Below are 15698 nucleotides of genomic sequence, written 5' to 3' on the forward strand. Positions count from 1 at the left end.
GGATTACACAATACAATAACAAAATAAAAAAGACATAAAAGGAAAAAAAAAAACTAATACAAAGCAGAGTAATTTTCTCTTTTCTATCTTTCTTGAACCAAAAAAGTACTTTCATAGCTTTGGGAGTAAAACAAAAGAGATTAATCAAAACCCTATAAAATATGACACTTAAACCTAAATATATATAACAAGTTTTCAAATGTACTTCGGAGCACTTTACAACCCCTAAAACGACGATCCAAATATATATGTATGCTTGATGTAATGAGCCGTTATTATTGTACACTAAAACAAATATTAAGTTCTATATAAAATATTTATATTCCGGTGTTTTGAAACGTGACTAATCTTCGGTCAAAGTACGGAAAAAACCTTAATTTTGAGTTTGATTTTCAAAGAATAAAGGCTGGGGTTGGGGGGGGGGGGGGGGGGGGGGGAGGGTTTCACGCACAGAATCTGTGCGTGAAAGGACAAAAGTGTAAATGTACACTTTGGCCCTTTCACGCACAAATTCTGTGCGTGAAACTTACTTTGGTTCTTTTTTATTTAATGGGTTAGTTTGGTTTCAAATTCTTTTTTTTTTTGGTTACAAAAGTGCCGGGTCCGATTTTTAGTGATTGTTTGGTGCCTTGCATAAAAAAAAGTGTTTAGTATTATTTCTAATGAGGTTATTTTGAATACATTTTACAAAATGGAAACTCATGGAAATTAAAATAATTGTTGCAATAGACGAGAGTTGTGTTTGGTTTATATTGTGTTCGTTTTAAATATGATGTTATAGTGTTGTATTCAGTTGTTTTTATACCCGAACGTGACACTGCTTATGAAAAAATCATGTGTACGCCTCTCTCTCTTTGTCTATATATATATATATATATACACACATTTATAATATTACATTTTAAATAATATTCAAAAGAATTTTTGTAAATATGAACTTCTTTTTCTCAAAAAAACGTTCGCATAATAGTTGATTTAGGCATCATTCTGAGCAAGAAAGAGTAATTAGGTCATTACTAATCTTAAAACCTTTCTAAAGTTTTGTCACGATTCAATTTTTGATCGAATCATAAAGGGCACCCAATGCCTTAACTTGACCGAGCGAATCAAATTGATTATTGTACCTTTTTTTTTTTTTAACCCCTCCCCCAAGAGCTCCCTCTTTTTGCTCTTTTGATGACTCGAACCCACAACCTTCGGGTCGAAGGTGAAGAGTGCTTACCGTAACAAGAGTTTTTACTCATTCAAACTCTTTGCCAGGACAAATCAAGGGTCTACTAAACATGGATAGATGGCAATTTCCTGTTTTTAGAGTAAAAAAGAAGAAACCGAGCATGATTTATTTTGACCCTCCTTAACTTGTCTTAGGATGGCACTGATGTGCATATTTTTTCCCAAATTGTACAAGTGTCCAAGAAGGCAAGCCTAGTCCTCCTTCTTCATATGTAATTCTCTTCCAATAGCAATGAAATATGGACAGTTTCGATGTTTAAAAAAAAAATCATGTATACCTGTGTGCAAGATACATGTTAGATATACATCGCTGAGAAATTTTTAAACTCAATTTCAAGTACGAATTTTAACTCCAAACCAGACCGAATCACCTCCAATCTTCCTTAATTTTTGTGTATTGCCTCATTTATGTGTTTTCATCGAATTCCAACCATGAGAACAGTTCCTTTTACCTAGATTTTTTTTAATATTGTATATCATTGGTATTTTATTTTTTTGACTTAATGGCTAATGTTGGTAAGAAGTATTTATTTTTGGCTATATATTCCCGTAGATACCTCTTTCCTTCTTCTATGACACTTTAAACCCATCAATTACATGATTTGGCTTTCTAAGTGATTTACATTTAAAAATGGTTCCAAGAAAAATTCAACTTTTTTTTATTATAAGATTGTAACTAATAAAAGGCCCACGATGTGAGATATAACCTGTAGCTCTTGGTCGGTCGGTGTGTTTTTATCCATTTCTTAAAGGATGTCTGCCTATTTTCAACGAATTAATGATTCTGTTTCTGCCCCAAGCAAATTACTACTCCTAGGTATTGTACTTTCTAGTGAAACACTGCTCCTACGCATTTGCCACAAACTAAGTTTCAAATTCATGTAAAAAGTTTTTGTTTGATAATGTTTGGCCTAAAATATATATAAAAAAAAAAAATTAAAAAAAAAGAGAAGCTCTTAGTTTTTGAGGTCAAGAAAAAACTCAGAAAATCGTCAAGCAAGTATTAGTGTATTACTAGTTGCAAAAACTTAAATATTAAATTTAGAAAAACTGTTACTGCAAAGTTTGGGACAATAGAAAAAGGAAAAAAAGAAAAAGAAGCCTCCATCTTATACGACATGAGACATTCTATTAATAATGTATCCCTTGCTAAAATTGTAAGTGCGAATCTCATATATTATGAATCTAAATTTCGCTAAAATAATGTAAATTAGAGAGATCGTGTTTCATGCCTCTTCAATTATTCATCGAATATTTAGAAAAGTAGGGTTACAGCGAGAAAAAGACAACTTTATCTCTAAATACTGATTAATGTGTGAATCATGTAAAAAAAAAAAAAGATTGAAAAGACACCTTCACCCCATCAAACCCGTAAGAGAAAAAGAAAAAGAAAAAGAAAAAAAAAATCTAAGATCCTCAAAGGTAGCATAATTTTGCATAATTTTGGAATATAAATTTTTGGTAGCTAGCTAACCATGCTGTATTGTTCTTTTTGGAATAGTATGATGTGTGGTACTACAAACGAATCATAATAAGAGATAGAATATTACATCAATCACACATGATGGGGTTTCAATATGAATCCAGTGGCTAGGATAAAAATGTATATATGTATCATCACTGGAGGGTCAAAATCAACTTCCATTATGTTATATATTTATCTAGGGATAAGAAATCAATAATCCCGAACTATACTCAAAGTTTCAAGGACACACTTTACCTTTACAAGGGTCTTATTACCCCTGCAAAACTGTTATAAAGTGTAATAAATACACCCTTTAATGTTGAGGTGGAATAGAGACTGTGCTCACTCTCTTGGAGGCATGTGAAAGACGAAAAATGAATTAAATTTCTCAATAATATGGACACGTGTCATTTTTTAATTAGACAGATTTACAATTAATGAGTATACATAACTAATTAGCATTACAAAAAGACCGATTTTCAAGAACGTTAAAAAAACAAGGCGATGTTCTTCATCTTCTTCATTTTTGGGTCTCAAAATTCAACAAAAACTCAATCAAATCCGCACAAATCAAGCTTAAATTTCAACTACAACTTCACGAACATCATCACCAAACTCCAGCAATCAATTTGGCCAACAATCAAGAATTTTGGCAAACCCATTTTTTGTTCTTCAAGTTTTTCAAGGTTCAACAATGGTGTATTCGAAATTCTTTCTCCATTTTCGAATATCAACAACAACTAAGGATCTAGAATGAGTTTAGTACTTGAATCTCAACTTTAAAACTTCAACAACCTTCGAATATGTTCAGCACCTCCAATTCTTTTTTTAAGTTCATACAAGAATAATGACAATAACAACTGTCCTTTCATTTTTCTAAATATAAAGTGATATTTCCATAATATTTTGGAATTAAAAATTTTGAAAATTTTTTTTTTAAAAAAAATTGCGAAAATACACATGGCAGTGCGTGTATTTCACTGCCCACTAAGAGTTTAGTTCTCTATGCCATGTCAGCACTTGGCGTTGCGTTTACTACACTTTAAAATAGTTCGGGAGGGTAATAGCACCCCCATAAAGAAAAGGTGTGTCCCTGGAACTTCAAATATATATAGTTCAGGAGGCTACTAATACCTTATCCCTACTTATCTACATATATAAACTCCCACACCCCCTCCTCTCCGAATCTGCCATCAAAGGGTGTGTTGGATACGAAGGAAAATGTTTTTCACAATTTCTTTCGTTAAATTTTTTTTTTTTTTGTGCAGTAAATAAACAAAAGATATTATACTAAAAAAGCATTTAAGGAATTTAAAAAAAAAAAAAAACAGCCTAACACAAGACATTGTACCTACGTGGCCATATTTTCAGTTTACAGTTTGATAGCCAACTTTTTTTTGCAACAATATTTATGCATATGCGGTATACAATACACATTTACTGTAAACAATATATCAACCTTGTATAAAAGTGTATAATAATATATAAGAGGATCTTATACGCACTTTGACACTATTACACAAAATTATACCAAAACAAAAAAAAAAGGTTTCCTCGCCTGCAAAGTTCAACGCATGATACTATATCCGAAATGTATCAAAACATTACCAACTAGATCAAATCTTCCTCGAATAGCTTTAAATTTAACCACAACTTCAAAATGACTTCTCAACGAACCTAAATCATCAATTTGTCAACAAAAAAAAAAAATACAAGCCAGAAAACCCATTCGTGAGTTTTCAAGCTTTTAGAAACCCCAAAATTGGAGTTTTATATTTTTCACTTGTAATTCCACTACTAGAAATAAAGAATTTTCCCACCGACTTTTAGTGGCAAATTTGTTCTATAAAACATGATTTTCCCATCTCATTCCCACTGATCAAGTTCACTGGGAAAAACGCATGGTAGGAAATAAATTCCCATTGAAATACTGGGAAACTTCTTACTTTTTCCTTTTGAAAACACTACTATTTAGATTTTTCCACCGACATTCAGTGGGAAACAGCCACTGAACATTTTTCAGTCAGAAAATGGAGATTTTTTAGTACTGTTCACCCAACAATGATCAAATTTGTGATGATAAATATGAATATCATTCAATGAGGTTTTATATTTTTCACTTGTAATTCACCCAACAATTATTAAATATGTGATGTAAATATGACTATCACGCTTAATCAATTTCAAAAATGAAAATCATAATCATAAATTAAGGAATTTTTGTCTTTTTTCTAAGTAATTCAAATTATATACAAAATTAGCTAAATAGGATAAGATTTAAAACTATGGGCTTTTTTGCGTTATTAGTTTAGGCCAAGTAATATAAACGGTTAAAGTCTCAAGCATTTATATATCAACTAGACAAATACATAAGAGTATGAGGATGGTGGCAGGGTGGCTATGGCAGGTGGGGTAAATGTGGGGTAGGTGGAGCATGCAAAGGAGACAATTAGAGCTCGTTTGGTAGGAGGTCTTAGCTAAAATAGTCATGGTATTAGATGTAGTATTATTTTATACCATGTTTGGTTGACATTTTGGGGCATGCATAACTAATATACGGATTAGTTAATACACCAAAGGTTGTATTATCTTATCCCACCACCACCATGGGATAACTTATCCATGGATAAAAAACTAAAATGACAAAATTGGCCTTGTTTTGTTCCAAAAAACTTATAAAGGGCAAGCATCTAAAGGTATAATTGTAACAAATTATTTTTTAAGTTTTAAAAATAAATAAATATTCAAATGGTATCTTTTGTGTCCAATTTTAGTGCAATGAACCAAACACCCAACAAAATTCTTACATTACTAATCCCCGCGTTATTAATCTATGTATAACTTGTCTTTGAACCAAACGAGCTCTTAGTGTGTAATGCCAATCTACCAGGAAAGTCATTTTGTCTACTTTTAAGAAACTTGCTTTTTTAGAGAAATATTTTTTGCCAGAGAGGTTGTTCCTGATGCTGGACAAAATATTTGACCACCCAATATGAAAAAAAATTAGAAAATATTTTCTGAAAAAGTGTTTTTTTCCAAACCAAACACGCCCTAAGTGTCAAGAACATACTCTAATTTTAATTATCCATTCAAAAAATCATGCTATAATTAACATAAATTTATGTTTGTATAAACTTGTGGTAGCGAAAGTATTTATTGACTCTTTATGGTAAGTAGATCAAATATTGTATGATTTTGATTGAAAGAAACTAGTGCCTACATAGAGTTGCACCATTGGAGTAGTTTAAGTGGAGCAAGCAACAACATATGTTAAGCTAGGTTTAGGTAATCTAATCCTTCAGCATTTAATGCCACGTGTATCTATGTAATCCTATATTTCTTAAAGTATTCGCTTTCCATATGATATGTACATCAGTATATATTATTCTATCAATTAATTAATAATACCACCCACCAAAGGGCAAAAAAGAAAGAAAGAAAGAAAAAAAAGAAACTGTTAAAATTTAGTGAAGTGTTTAGGTTTTAAGAGACAGTAGAGATGAGTGTTAAGCCACTTGCCACCTGCTTTTATGATATTACGTGTAAGACTCAGCATACGTGAGGGATTTAGCCTTAGGATTAGGGTTTTTGTTCGTAGTTAGGTGTTAAAAGAAAACATTAACATAAATACATAATAAATGTTTTGTGTATAAATTAATGGATTAAAAAAAAGGTAAACTTAAATACCTTATGTCACATGTATTTGAACTTTATTTGAATGTATCTCATATGTATAATGTATTTGGCTTCATATACATTCAGATACCAAGACACTCAGGTCAACTACATATCAGATACAATATGAGCCAGTAAGAAAAGTAATGTGGTTGGCTGGGTTCGAAGATCCAATATGAGTCGGTAAGAAAAGTAATGTGGTTGACTGGGTTCAAAACTGGGCGGGCTGGGGCAAAGTCACACCTAATAACCACTTCAGCCACAGAAGCTTGATGTGTTTTGGTATAGTTACGAATGGTAATTAATAAAATCACTATAGCTATTAAATATAAATAAATTAAAAGATAATTATTATCAATAATTTCCTCTTAGAAGTAGTTATGCCAAGTAATTATTTCTAAAAAAAAAAAGCAAATAAAAATTGGTTAAAAGATGTACAGCCTTACGTAGAATGACCAAGATAAGTCTTTTCCGCAAGCAAGTTGGATATAAAAATATCATCTAATATGAATTACACATATAAAATATTAGATTAAAAAATAGAATATCTAATGACAGCAAAATTTTGGATTGTTGCAGCGAACTTGAAGTGTTGTTGAACTGATCTATCCATCCATCAAACAAAAATTAACTTTTTTATTAAAAAGGATTAAAACTTTGGTTATATCTAAACTTTTTACTCTTTGTAGTATGAAGAAAAAAGTAATGAAGAGGTGAATTTAACGATGTAAAAGCACATAAGTAAAGAAAAAAAGATGATTTTACCTACAATTCAGTGGAAAGAGGACATGCATGAGAGATTCTCTGTAGGTTCATGGTAATATCCCTACTTTTCCTTTTTCTGAAACTCTCTCTGAATTTTCCCACTTAGTCAAACATGCAATATTTTTTAATAAGTTCGAAGTGAACTCTTATCTTTTATCTTTCAAAAATATTTAAATTCAAAATTGTTGGAATAAGATTTTGTTACTTTAAGACAACAAAAAGAACTTCTAATTAAAGCACCAGTTTATATCCTTGGGCTTATTCTCAAATGAATCTCTTTACAGCATTGTGTAAACTAACACTCAAATATAAACCATTTTGAATTGAGGGAGTAATATTCGTTTGCCCCTTAGAAAATAAGAACTAATTATTTGGTTTTTTTCATATAGTAAATTTCAATTAAATGAATATATAAGAATAAAGTAATATGGCATTGAAGTGGGAGTATTTTTACATGTCAATTTCATGATAAATAATATATTTGGTGTGGATATATACATTTTGTAAGCTTGTGTATTGAAAGGTGATATTAAATGTACTTAATTAGTGGCTCTCTGTTTCCTTCATGGCCTTTCTTTCACCAACCATCATCTTCTCTAATATTTGGCTTCATGCTTACCTCATTATTTCATGTAAAAAATAAATGACATGACCCGATAATAAAAAGTAGTAAAATCTATTAACTAATCCATTTACTTCAGTTTAGACTTTTCTTTTATAAGCAATGATAATAGTTTTTTTTTTTTTCTGGCAGATTTAATTTCTTTTAAAGCAATATAGAGCTCTTTCACACTGTAAATCTAAGACCATAGAAAATCACACAGCAAACAGATCAGTCACTTTCAATATACCCCACTCTGTTATATCCTTTGAGTGGGAAATTTTGAGATATCTACTCTAAAGCCGCCTCTCTTTTTTTCCTTCTTTCTTCTCCTCTTTAATTTCTTACATAGAGATAAATAAATTCCTTCTTTCTTCTTCATTTCTCTCTTTCTTTTTCTTCCTCTCATATTCCCCTTTTCTCTTTTCTGAAAACCCTAGTACCTAACACAAGGGCAATAAAACCACAAAGATATATCAATCTCATCACTTCTCAACCTTTTTCACTTGTTTGTGGCTCAGAGACAAATTGAGAAAAGAAGCATGGGAAAAAGGAGTAGTAGTACTACTACTATCATCATTCTTTTGTGCAGATCATCACAGGTTTGAAACTTATTGGAGGGTACTTTCTGATTGTCTTCTTCTTTAATGGGGTTTTTCCAGTAAGTAATACAAAATCTATTGTGCACTAAAACCAACAAAATAGATCTCTCTCTCTCTCTCTCCATATCTCTGTCCTTTTGTTCTTTGTTGTTCTTCTTTCCTTTATTCCTTTTGTTCTTCTTCTCTGTTAAAAGCAAAATAATGGATTCTGGAAACAACAGTGCAAGTCTACAGTCATCAAGTGGTGGTGGTGCTGGTGGTGATGAAGAGTACAATTCGCTTGCTTCTGATTCTTTTAATTCTTCAACTTTCCACACACAAAATTCCTCCATTTTTGACCCTTTTGCCAACTATTTCAACCCCATATCTCGACCACAACCACCACACAACTACACAACAACTAATTCACTTTTCAATACTGATTGGTCCAAAACCCTAAGATCTGAGCAAAACAACAACCCCATGATGTTGTTACCATCATCTAATACTCCTAAATCATTATCATTTGGTGATGTTTCTTTCCCTTCAGCACCATCACCACACTGTGGGGTCGCTAACGTGAGTGTTACTACTACTACTACTACTGGAACAGTTGCGCCATCATCAGATCAACCGGTTACGCAAGCGCCACGTAATCCGAAGAAAAGATCAAGAGCTTCAAGAAGAGCACCAACAACTGTGTTGACAACTGATACAACTAATTTCAGAGCTATGGTTCAAGAATTTACTGGGATACCTGCACCACCTTTTACATCATCTTATTTTGCACCTAGAACAAGCAGATTTGATTTATTTGCTGGTGCTTCTAGTAATAATAATCCTCTTAATATTTCACAACCACCTAATTATCTAAGAAGACCTTTCCCTCAGAAAATTCAAGTACCACCGCCCTTTCTTTCTCCTAATTCTTCAACTTCTTCTTCGTCGTCGTCGTCTTCGTCGTTAATGTTGAGTTGTTTAGCTAACAATATTGCTTCTGGTTCTTCAAGTACTAGTGCTTCTAATTCAAACATTAACTACCAGCCGCAGCTTCCTAGTGGAGTCGCTAGTTCTGTTACACAAAGTTCTAATCTTTTTAGTACAATTCAACAGAACTCAATCCTCACGTCACTTCTTCAATCTTCTCAAAAGTATCCACTTGGTGTGTCCAAAGATCAAGAACAATTCCAAATGCCATCAAACAACTCATCACAGATTAAGATTGGAAGTGTTCTTGAAGAGTATAGTATGAATAGTGCTCAACATGGACATCTTTTAAGTGGGCTTCCTAATTTGATATCTCCAGAACAAGCAACGTCGTCGAGGAATGAGAATATTGCAGCTTCTTCAACAAATTTTCATGGCGATAATAAGGTGCAGGAAACAGTAGCAAGCAGAGGTGGTGAAGGGGTGATGGAATCATGGATTTGTTCTTCAGACTAGGAAAAAAAAGGGGGAAATAAGATTATTATTACTCAATAGAAAGATTATTGAAGTCATGATGATGATGATTATGTGATCATAGCAACAATGAAAAGGAAAAAATGAGACATTTAGTAGTGTTTACTTACCATCATGTTTTCTTAATCATGATTTTTTTTTTTTTTAAAGGTGAACTTTAGTTTAATTTCATGAACTCTGTAGATATATGACGGTCTTGGGATTGTTTGTTGAAGTTGTTGATTATATGGCTAATCATATACTTATAGATTAGATTTAGATTAGGTAGAAAAGGGAGATGGAATACAGATATGATGATTAGAATGATGGCGGATTTCTTGGTTTATTTTCCTTGTTTTCTTGTCAATATTATTGGTTTCTTGGAATAGTGAAATGTTGTGACTTTGCATTTTCTAAGTTTCTTTTATTACTGTGGTTTCATTCCTTTTTAATCGATAGCTTGTTTTACATTGTGGTGCATCAACAGAGAAAAATCAAAAGCATATCAAACTCTAGCACTCTTTTGATGTTCCTCGTACCTTCTATTCTCTGAACTCTGTTTGGTGTTACATGCATTATTTAGGCCCAAAAAATAAAGAATTCACTATTTTTGGCTATGGAAAAAAAAAAAAAAAAGTGCCTAGCTTTTGGGGATTTTCTCTAATTTCTTCTGCTCACTTCCAGTCCAAAAAATGCTTTTTTTCTTCTTTCTTTAATAGTAGTTCATGATATTATCCAGCATGTGAAAAGATAATATGTATTACTGATTAAAATCCATCACTTTGCTGCAATACGTAAAAAAATTGATCTATTTTAACTTACAGAAATTATAGTTTTTTTTCTAAAATGGGAGATAATGTTCATCACCAATTGATCGATTTCTCAGGGATTTTTAAAGATTAATGTTGTTGAACTCTCAGAAACACGTTTTTCCTAGCTTCAAAGGTTCCCGTAGACTATTCTACAGTTTCACAACTGTTTTAGTTTGTTGTCGAATCCGCTTCACACTATTCCTCTTTGATTAAGCGAAATTTTATTAAACATGCCAAGACTTTTTTCTTTATCAGTGACAACAAATATTTGAAAGACTATACTTTGTTGAATATAATAATCATAGATATCCTTGGTGTCACCTGTTTTTATTAATTACAGTTCTCTTTTATCTAAGGCCTTATTGTTTACCCCGAATTTGGATAATCAACTGAATTTGTGAGTGGGTATATGATATGTGTTCGGATCTCAATATATGTTATAGGGAAATGAAGTGTATGAACGTTTCGTAGCAAAACAATTAATGATTAGCGATTGGCTGTGGGTGTGAGAGTTTGTTAAATGACATATAATACTTGATCGAAGAAATACAATGGAAATGAAAACGACTGTTGTGGACCGAATCTAATATTTGAGAGAGATTGTGTATATATTTTGTTATTACAAGTGTTCTTAAAATGAAGAAGCCAACCCCCTCAAAGGAGAGGGATGAGCTCTATTTATAGTGTTGCCTCTATGGGCCTCATACAATACAAATCATTAAAAAATAAGAGAAAGGACAACTCTGAGTGGGTTAGGTTGGTCGTACTGTCTGACACACGCATGGTTGGTGGTTGACCATGGCAGGACGCTACCGACGCGTGGCTCATGCGCTACGGCTCTTCCGGACTACCGGCCACGATCAAACGGACATACAACCTCGAACAACCGGTCATGAAAGAACCGGACCAAATGACGCCCTTCCTTTACTCCGGTCCAAGCGTTTCTCTGGTTCAGAAGGGGAGCCTTCATGCACGTTCCCGTCCCTTCCTTCTTCGGTCTCACCGATTTAGCGTATACCCGGTTTTTACCGTATACAGATAGTCCCCACACTTCCCGGATCGTAGATTTCTCGGAGTGACGGGGAGTGGATGAATCACTAAGCCGGTGACTCCCTTTGTCCGTTGTTATCGCTTCGTTTTTGGCAGGAACAGCTGCCCACGTTCTTCTGCCATCGGCCACGTGTCATACCCCGGATGGTCCGCTCTGACAATCGCCGCCCGCACGTCGTTTCAAGTCATTCCTCATTAATTATGGGGACACGTGGCGCTCCCGGATTGGCCGGGGAATCGTAACCGCCACAGTCCCATGCCTATATAAGGCTCTTCCATTTCTTCATTTGAACATTTAGTTCTTCGGTTAATCCTTTCCACTTCAAACGTTCTGCTTCTTTACACATTCAATATCTTTACTCACAATCATCTGAAAAACTCGATTCTTGTTGATCTGCTTCTTGCACTACATAAAAAGGATCGATATCGCTACCTTCTCTACTCGTTATTCTCGACTGTTGTTGCTTCCTCCTGTTGTTTTTGCCATTTTTTTAACCTTTCGACTGTTCCCTTTGCTCTTTTTGCCTTCTTTATCTCCTCTTTCGAATCCATTCAACTTCTTCTTTTCATTTTTCCAAAATGTCTGAAACCACTTCTCCTGACATTCCCTCAGTTTCATCCCCAGGAACTGAGGCTGCATCCCCAGCCAAAGCAAAGAGCACCTTCGAGCCTACGGCCTCGGACATTATCTCGGCCAAAACCAACTTCAACAAAGACTTAGAGGTCGAAAAGTCTTCTTCGGTATCCGACAGGGGGTACGACGTGAGACGATACCCTTCGTCCATTACCGAGGAAAAACTCGACTTGGTTCGGGCTGATTGCGGGTGGGACACTCGCCCAGTCCGAGTTTTCCCCTGGGCCTGATGAGTCAGTCACCGACCATCGGGAGGGTTTTTTGTACGTCTATACTTATATCCATTCACCCTCAAGCTCGATCCTCCTATAGATCCGGTCATTTTGGATATGTGCCGGACCTACGACGTGACCTTGGCACAAATTGGTCCGATCGTTTGGAGGGTCGTAGCATGTCTCCGGCTATTGGCCAATAACGCTGAGAAAGAGCTCACGTTGGCCCACTTGATACGCCTATATTCCCCGAGGTTGTTCCGGGGCGGCATAATAAAACTAGCAAAACGTAGCCGGAATCCCTTTTTTTCGAAGATGGATGAAGATAGAGATCGAGGCTGGTTGGAGCGATACGTCCGGGTGCGAACCTCGGACATCATTCCGGATGATCACATGCCCTTTCCGGAGAAGTGGAACAACAAGCGTAAGCCTGAACTTCGAGTTATTGCTTTCGTATGTTTTGTTACTTCTTCGGTCCTACTTTATCATTGCTTTTCTTACTTTTATCAGCCAACGGATACATTCCTCCGGTCGTCCATGATCTAAATGAATGGGTCACCGCACTCCTCAGCCAGCATGCCCGTGACAACCGGACGTAGGCCCACCTGTCACGGGGCCGATGGGTCGCCCAGAACCACGGTAGTACTTTGCTCCTACCCGCGTTCACTGAGTCTTTTACTATCCGTACTTATTGTCTCTTCGGTTTTCAGGTTTGCCCAAGGGCTCGGTGGATCCCAGGCCGGAATCGGGCGCCGAACCTACAGCGTCGGCACCTGAGTTCGATTCAGCAGGTGTGTCTCGTGCCCTTGCTGCTGCTACTGCTATCAAAAGGAAGAGGCCTTCGGAGATAGGGCAAAAGTCGAAGAAGAGGGCGAGGAGCGTCGCCCAGTCATCACGGGATGAACCAGGGCCCGATATCATTATTCGGAGAGTCGATGCCGATTCTCTCGTGGCTCCGATCCCGGAGGAGGCTGTTGCCGTTCCATCCCTTCCTTCTGCCGCTGAAGGACTTCTGGTCCCGGTCTCACACACAGGTGCGGAAGAAATTCTTTCCCCGGCTCCTCTAAGGTCGATTGATTTTGTCGACATTTCAGGTGAAACTTCTTCCGAAGAGGCTCCCCTGCAAATGGCAAGAAGGCCCGGAGAGGCGGCCGCTGCTGAAGTCGGTCAAAGGACTGAGCCGGTCCTGGAGATCGAAGTCCCCATTGATGTTGATCTGACGCCCGAGCACGAGCTTGCTGCAACTACGGAGCCTCCGAGCTTTGCCGAAGATATTGAGGCTGCTCCAAGTTCCTCTACTCCGGCTCCGAGGCATGACGAGTTTGATGATATGTTCTTAGGCACCCGCCCTGCTACCGGCGAAGCTGCGGGATTCGGGCATCTCCCTATCCCTCGGGCCACGAGGTCGGCCAGCCGGTCCTCCGAATCTGGGGCCAGGGACAGCTTGGTGCGTATTTTTTCGGCCCCAAGCGTGGAGCCGAGGATAACAAAATCAGTCGTGGTCACCGTCCCCGAGGACTGCAGCTTCCTTTCTCGTCCGGTGGGCGTAGCGAGCTATCTAAGGCCTCTTGTCTCAGATTCGGACAAGCGGAAGATGACCGGGGTCACCTGGCAATGCCTTATCAACGAGGGCATGCATGCGGGCAATCGGGTAAGATTTTTAGCCATCTCTGCACATCTTTACTGAGAATTTCAACCTTGTCTCGTTCAAGTTTTTAACTTGCTTTCTTTTGCAGAGTGTGGTGCTCGTTAACGAGGCCTTCGTCTGCGCCCAGCAAGAGATGGACAATCTTAAGGGCTAATTGGATGCCCAGGGTCGGGAAACGGAGAAGTATCTGCACCTTCTTCAGGAGAAGGAGGAGGAGTTGAACCGAGCAGTCGCTCTTTCCCATCTTCGACCCGAGCTTGACGAGGCGAAGGCAGAGAATCGTCAGCTGAGGAGTGAACTGGCCGATATGACCGAATACAATCGGAGCTTCGAAGTTGAGAAGATCGGCCTTAGCCGGGATAACGCTCAAATTTCCTCCAAGCTCGGCGAGCTCGAAACCACCTTCTCCCAACTCCGGGAGGAGCTGGATTCAGTGAAGTCGGATGCTGCAAGCTTGGCTGAGAGGAATCGGCTGCTCGAATCTGAGAGTGCCCGATATTAAGAGCGTGCAAGGGTGTTCGAAGAGAAAGCGGAGAGCAGGGCCCGGATGTGGGAAGATCTGAAGAACGAACTTAAGGAAACGGCCGATGCAAATGACACTCTCCAGGCCGAGCTTCAATCGGCCATCCAAACGCAGAATGCTCTTGGAGAAGCTCGAGATGCTCTAGCGGCGAAGTTAGGCCGGGCCGAGGCCGATTTAGACGGGGCTTGGAAGAGCGTGGAAGTCACCGAGGCTTAGTCTACTATTGTTGCTGAGTACGAGAAATGGAAATCTCGGCGGATCACTCTCGAGCAAGCCGAGCATGGCTTCACTGATCTTCCGGCCCTTATTGCCGAGGCTAAAAGGATCGAGGGAGATGCTAAAGATGCTCTCGGTTCTGACTCCGATGATTCTGAGCGGAGAATGTCCGAACGTTCTGGCTCCAGCCATTCTGGGTAGATTAGGGCCTGTACTTGGCTTCTATCTTTTTTTTTTTTTTTTGTGCCTTTGTAGGACTTTGATTTTCTGATGTAAAAACACCCCTTTGTATAAATGAAAAAACGCATCTTTCTTGCTTCTTTGTTTGAATGTTCACTATTATTGTTGGTCCGCTTTAAGGACAAGTTGACTCGTAGTCATTTAGCTCACTGTGTCCGTAAGACTTACCTAATGCTTTGTGGACCGGTATTTTTCGGTAATTTTGTAAGGCCGGTGTTCATTCGGGCACTCGGGCACCCGAATCTTAGCCTTGGCTGAACTTTGACGTAACGGTCCCCGTTTGGGGAGGTTAGAAAATTTCGGCTTGGTTCGCTATGACCTTGTTGCCTTTGTCGAATTTTGACCATAGTGCCCGGTATAGGGTGTGTGAATGAACTAGTGCCGAAATGCGGCGGTTATTACCGAGGTAAAGTCTTTTAATAGGAAGATAACCAAGACATTGCTTGTCCAAAACTTCAATAATTTTGTATTGCAAAGTGTTTGTATACATGAGTATTTTGTTTCCTTCTGCCTTAGCCGTAGCAAATACTAAATGGGACACGATTCGTTATGATCTTTTGGTCCTTACATCGAAGGCTATGGCCGATGGCCGGGCCTTTGTTT

The 15698-nt window shown here is 37.3% G+C and overlaps 1 protein-coding gene across 1 annotated transcript; it reads left to right on the plus strand.

Moving 5' to 3' along the window:
• The first annotated feature begins 8048 nt into the window (after positions 1 to 8048).
• Positions 8049 to 10169, plus strand: LOC132614646 (uncharacterized). Its single transcript, XM_060329153.1, has one exon. It carries the CDS (start codon positions 8543 to 8545, stop codon positions 9761 to 9763), a length of 1221 nt encoding a protein of 406 aa, XP_060185136.1. The 5' UTR covers positions 8049 to 8542; the 3' UTR covers positions 9764 to 10169.
• Positions 10170 to 15698: the final 5529 nt, after the last annotated feature.

This window comes from Lycium barbarum, chromosome 10, assembly GCF_019175385.1.
Source record: "Lycium barbarum isolate Lr01 chromosome 10, ASM1917538v2, whole genome shotgun sequence".
NCBI classification, from domain to species: domain Eukaryota; kingdom Viridiplantae; phylum Streptophyta; class Magnoliopsida; order Solanales; family Solanaceae; genus Lycium; species Lycium barbarum.

What these genes read in the sequence shown, in the direction of transcription:
- LOC132614646 (XM_060329153.1), top strand. Translation starts at nt 8,543, where the DNA reads ATGGATTCTGGAAACAACAGTGCAAGTCTACAGTCATCAAGTGGTGGT.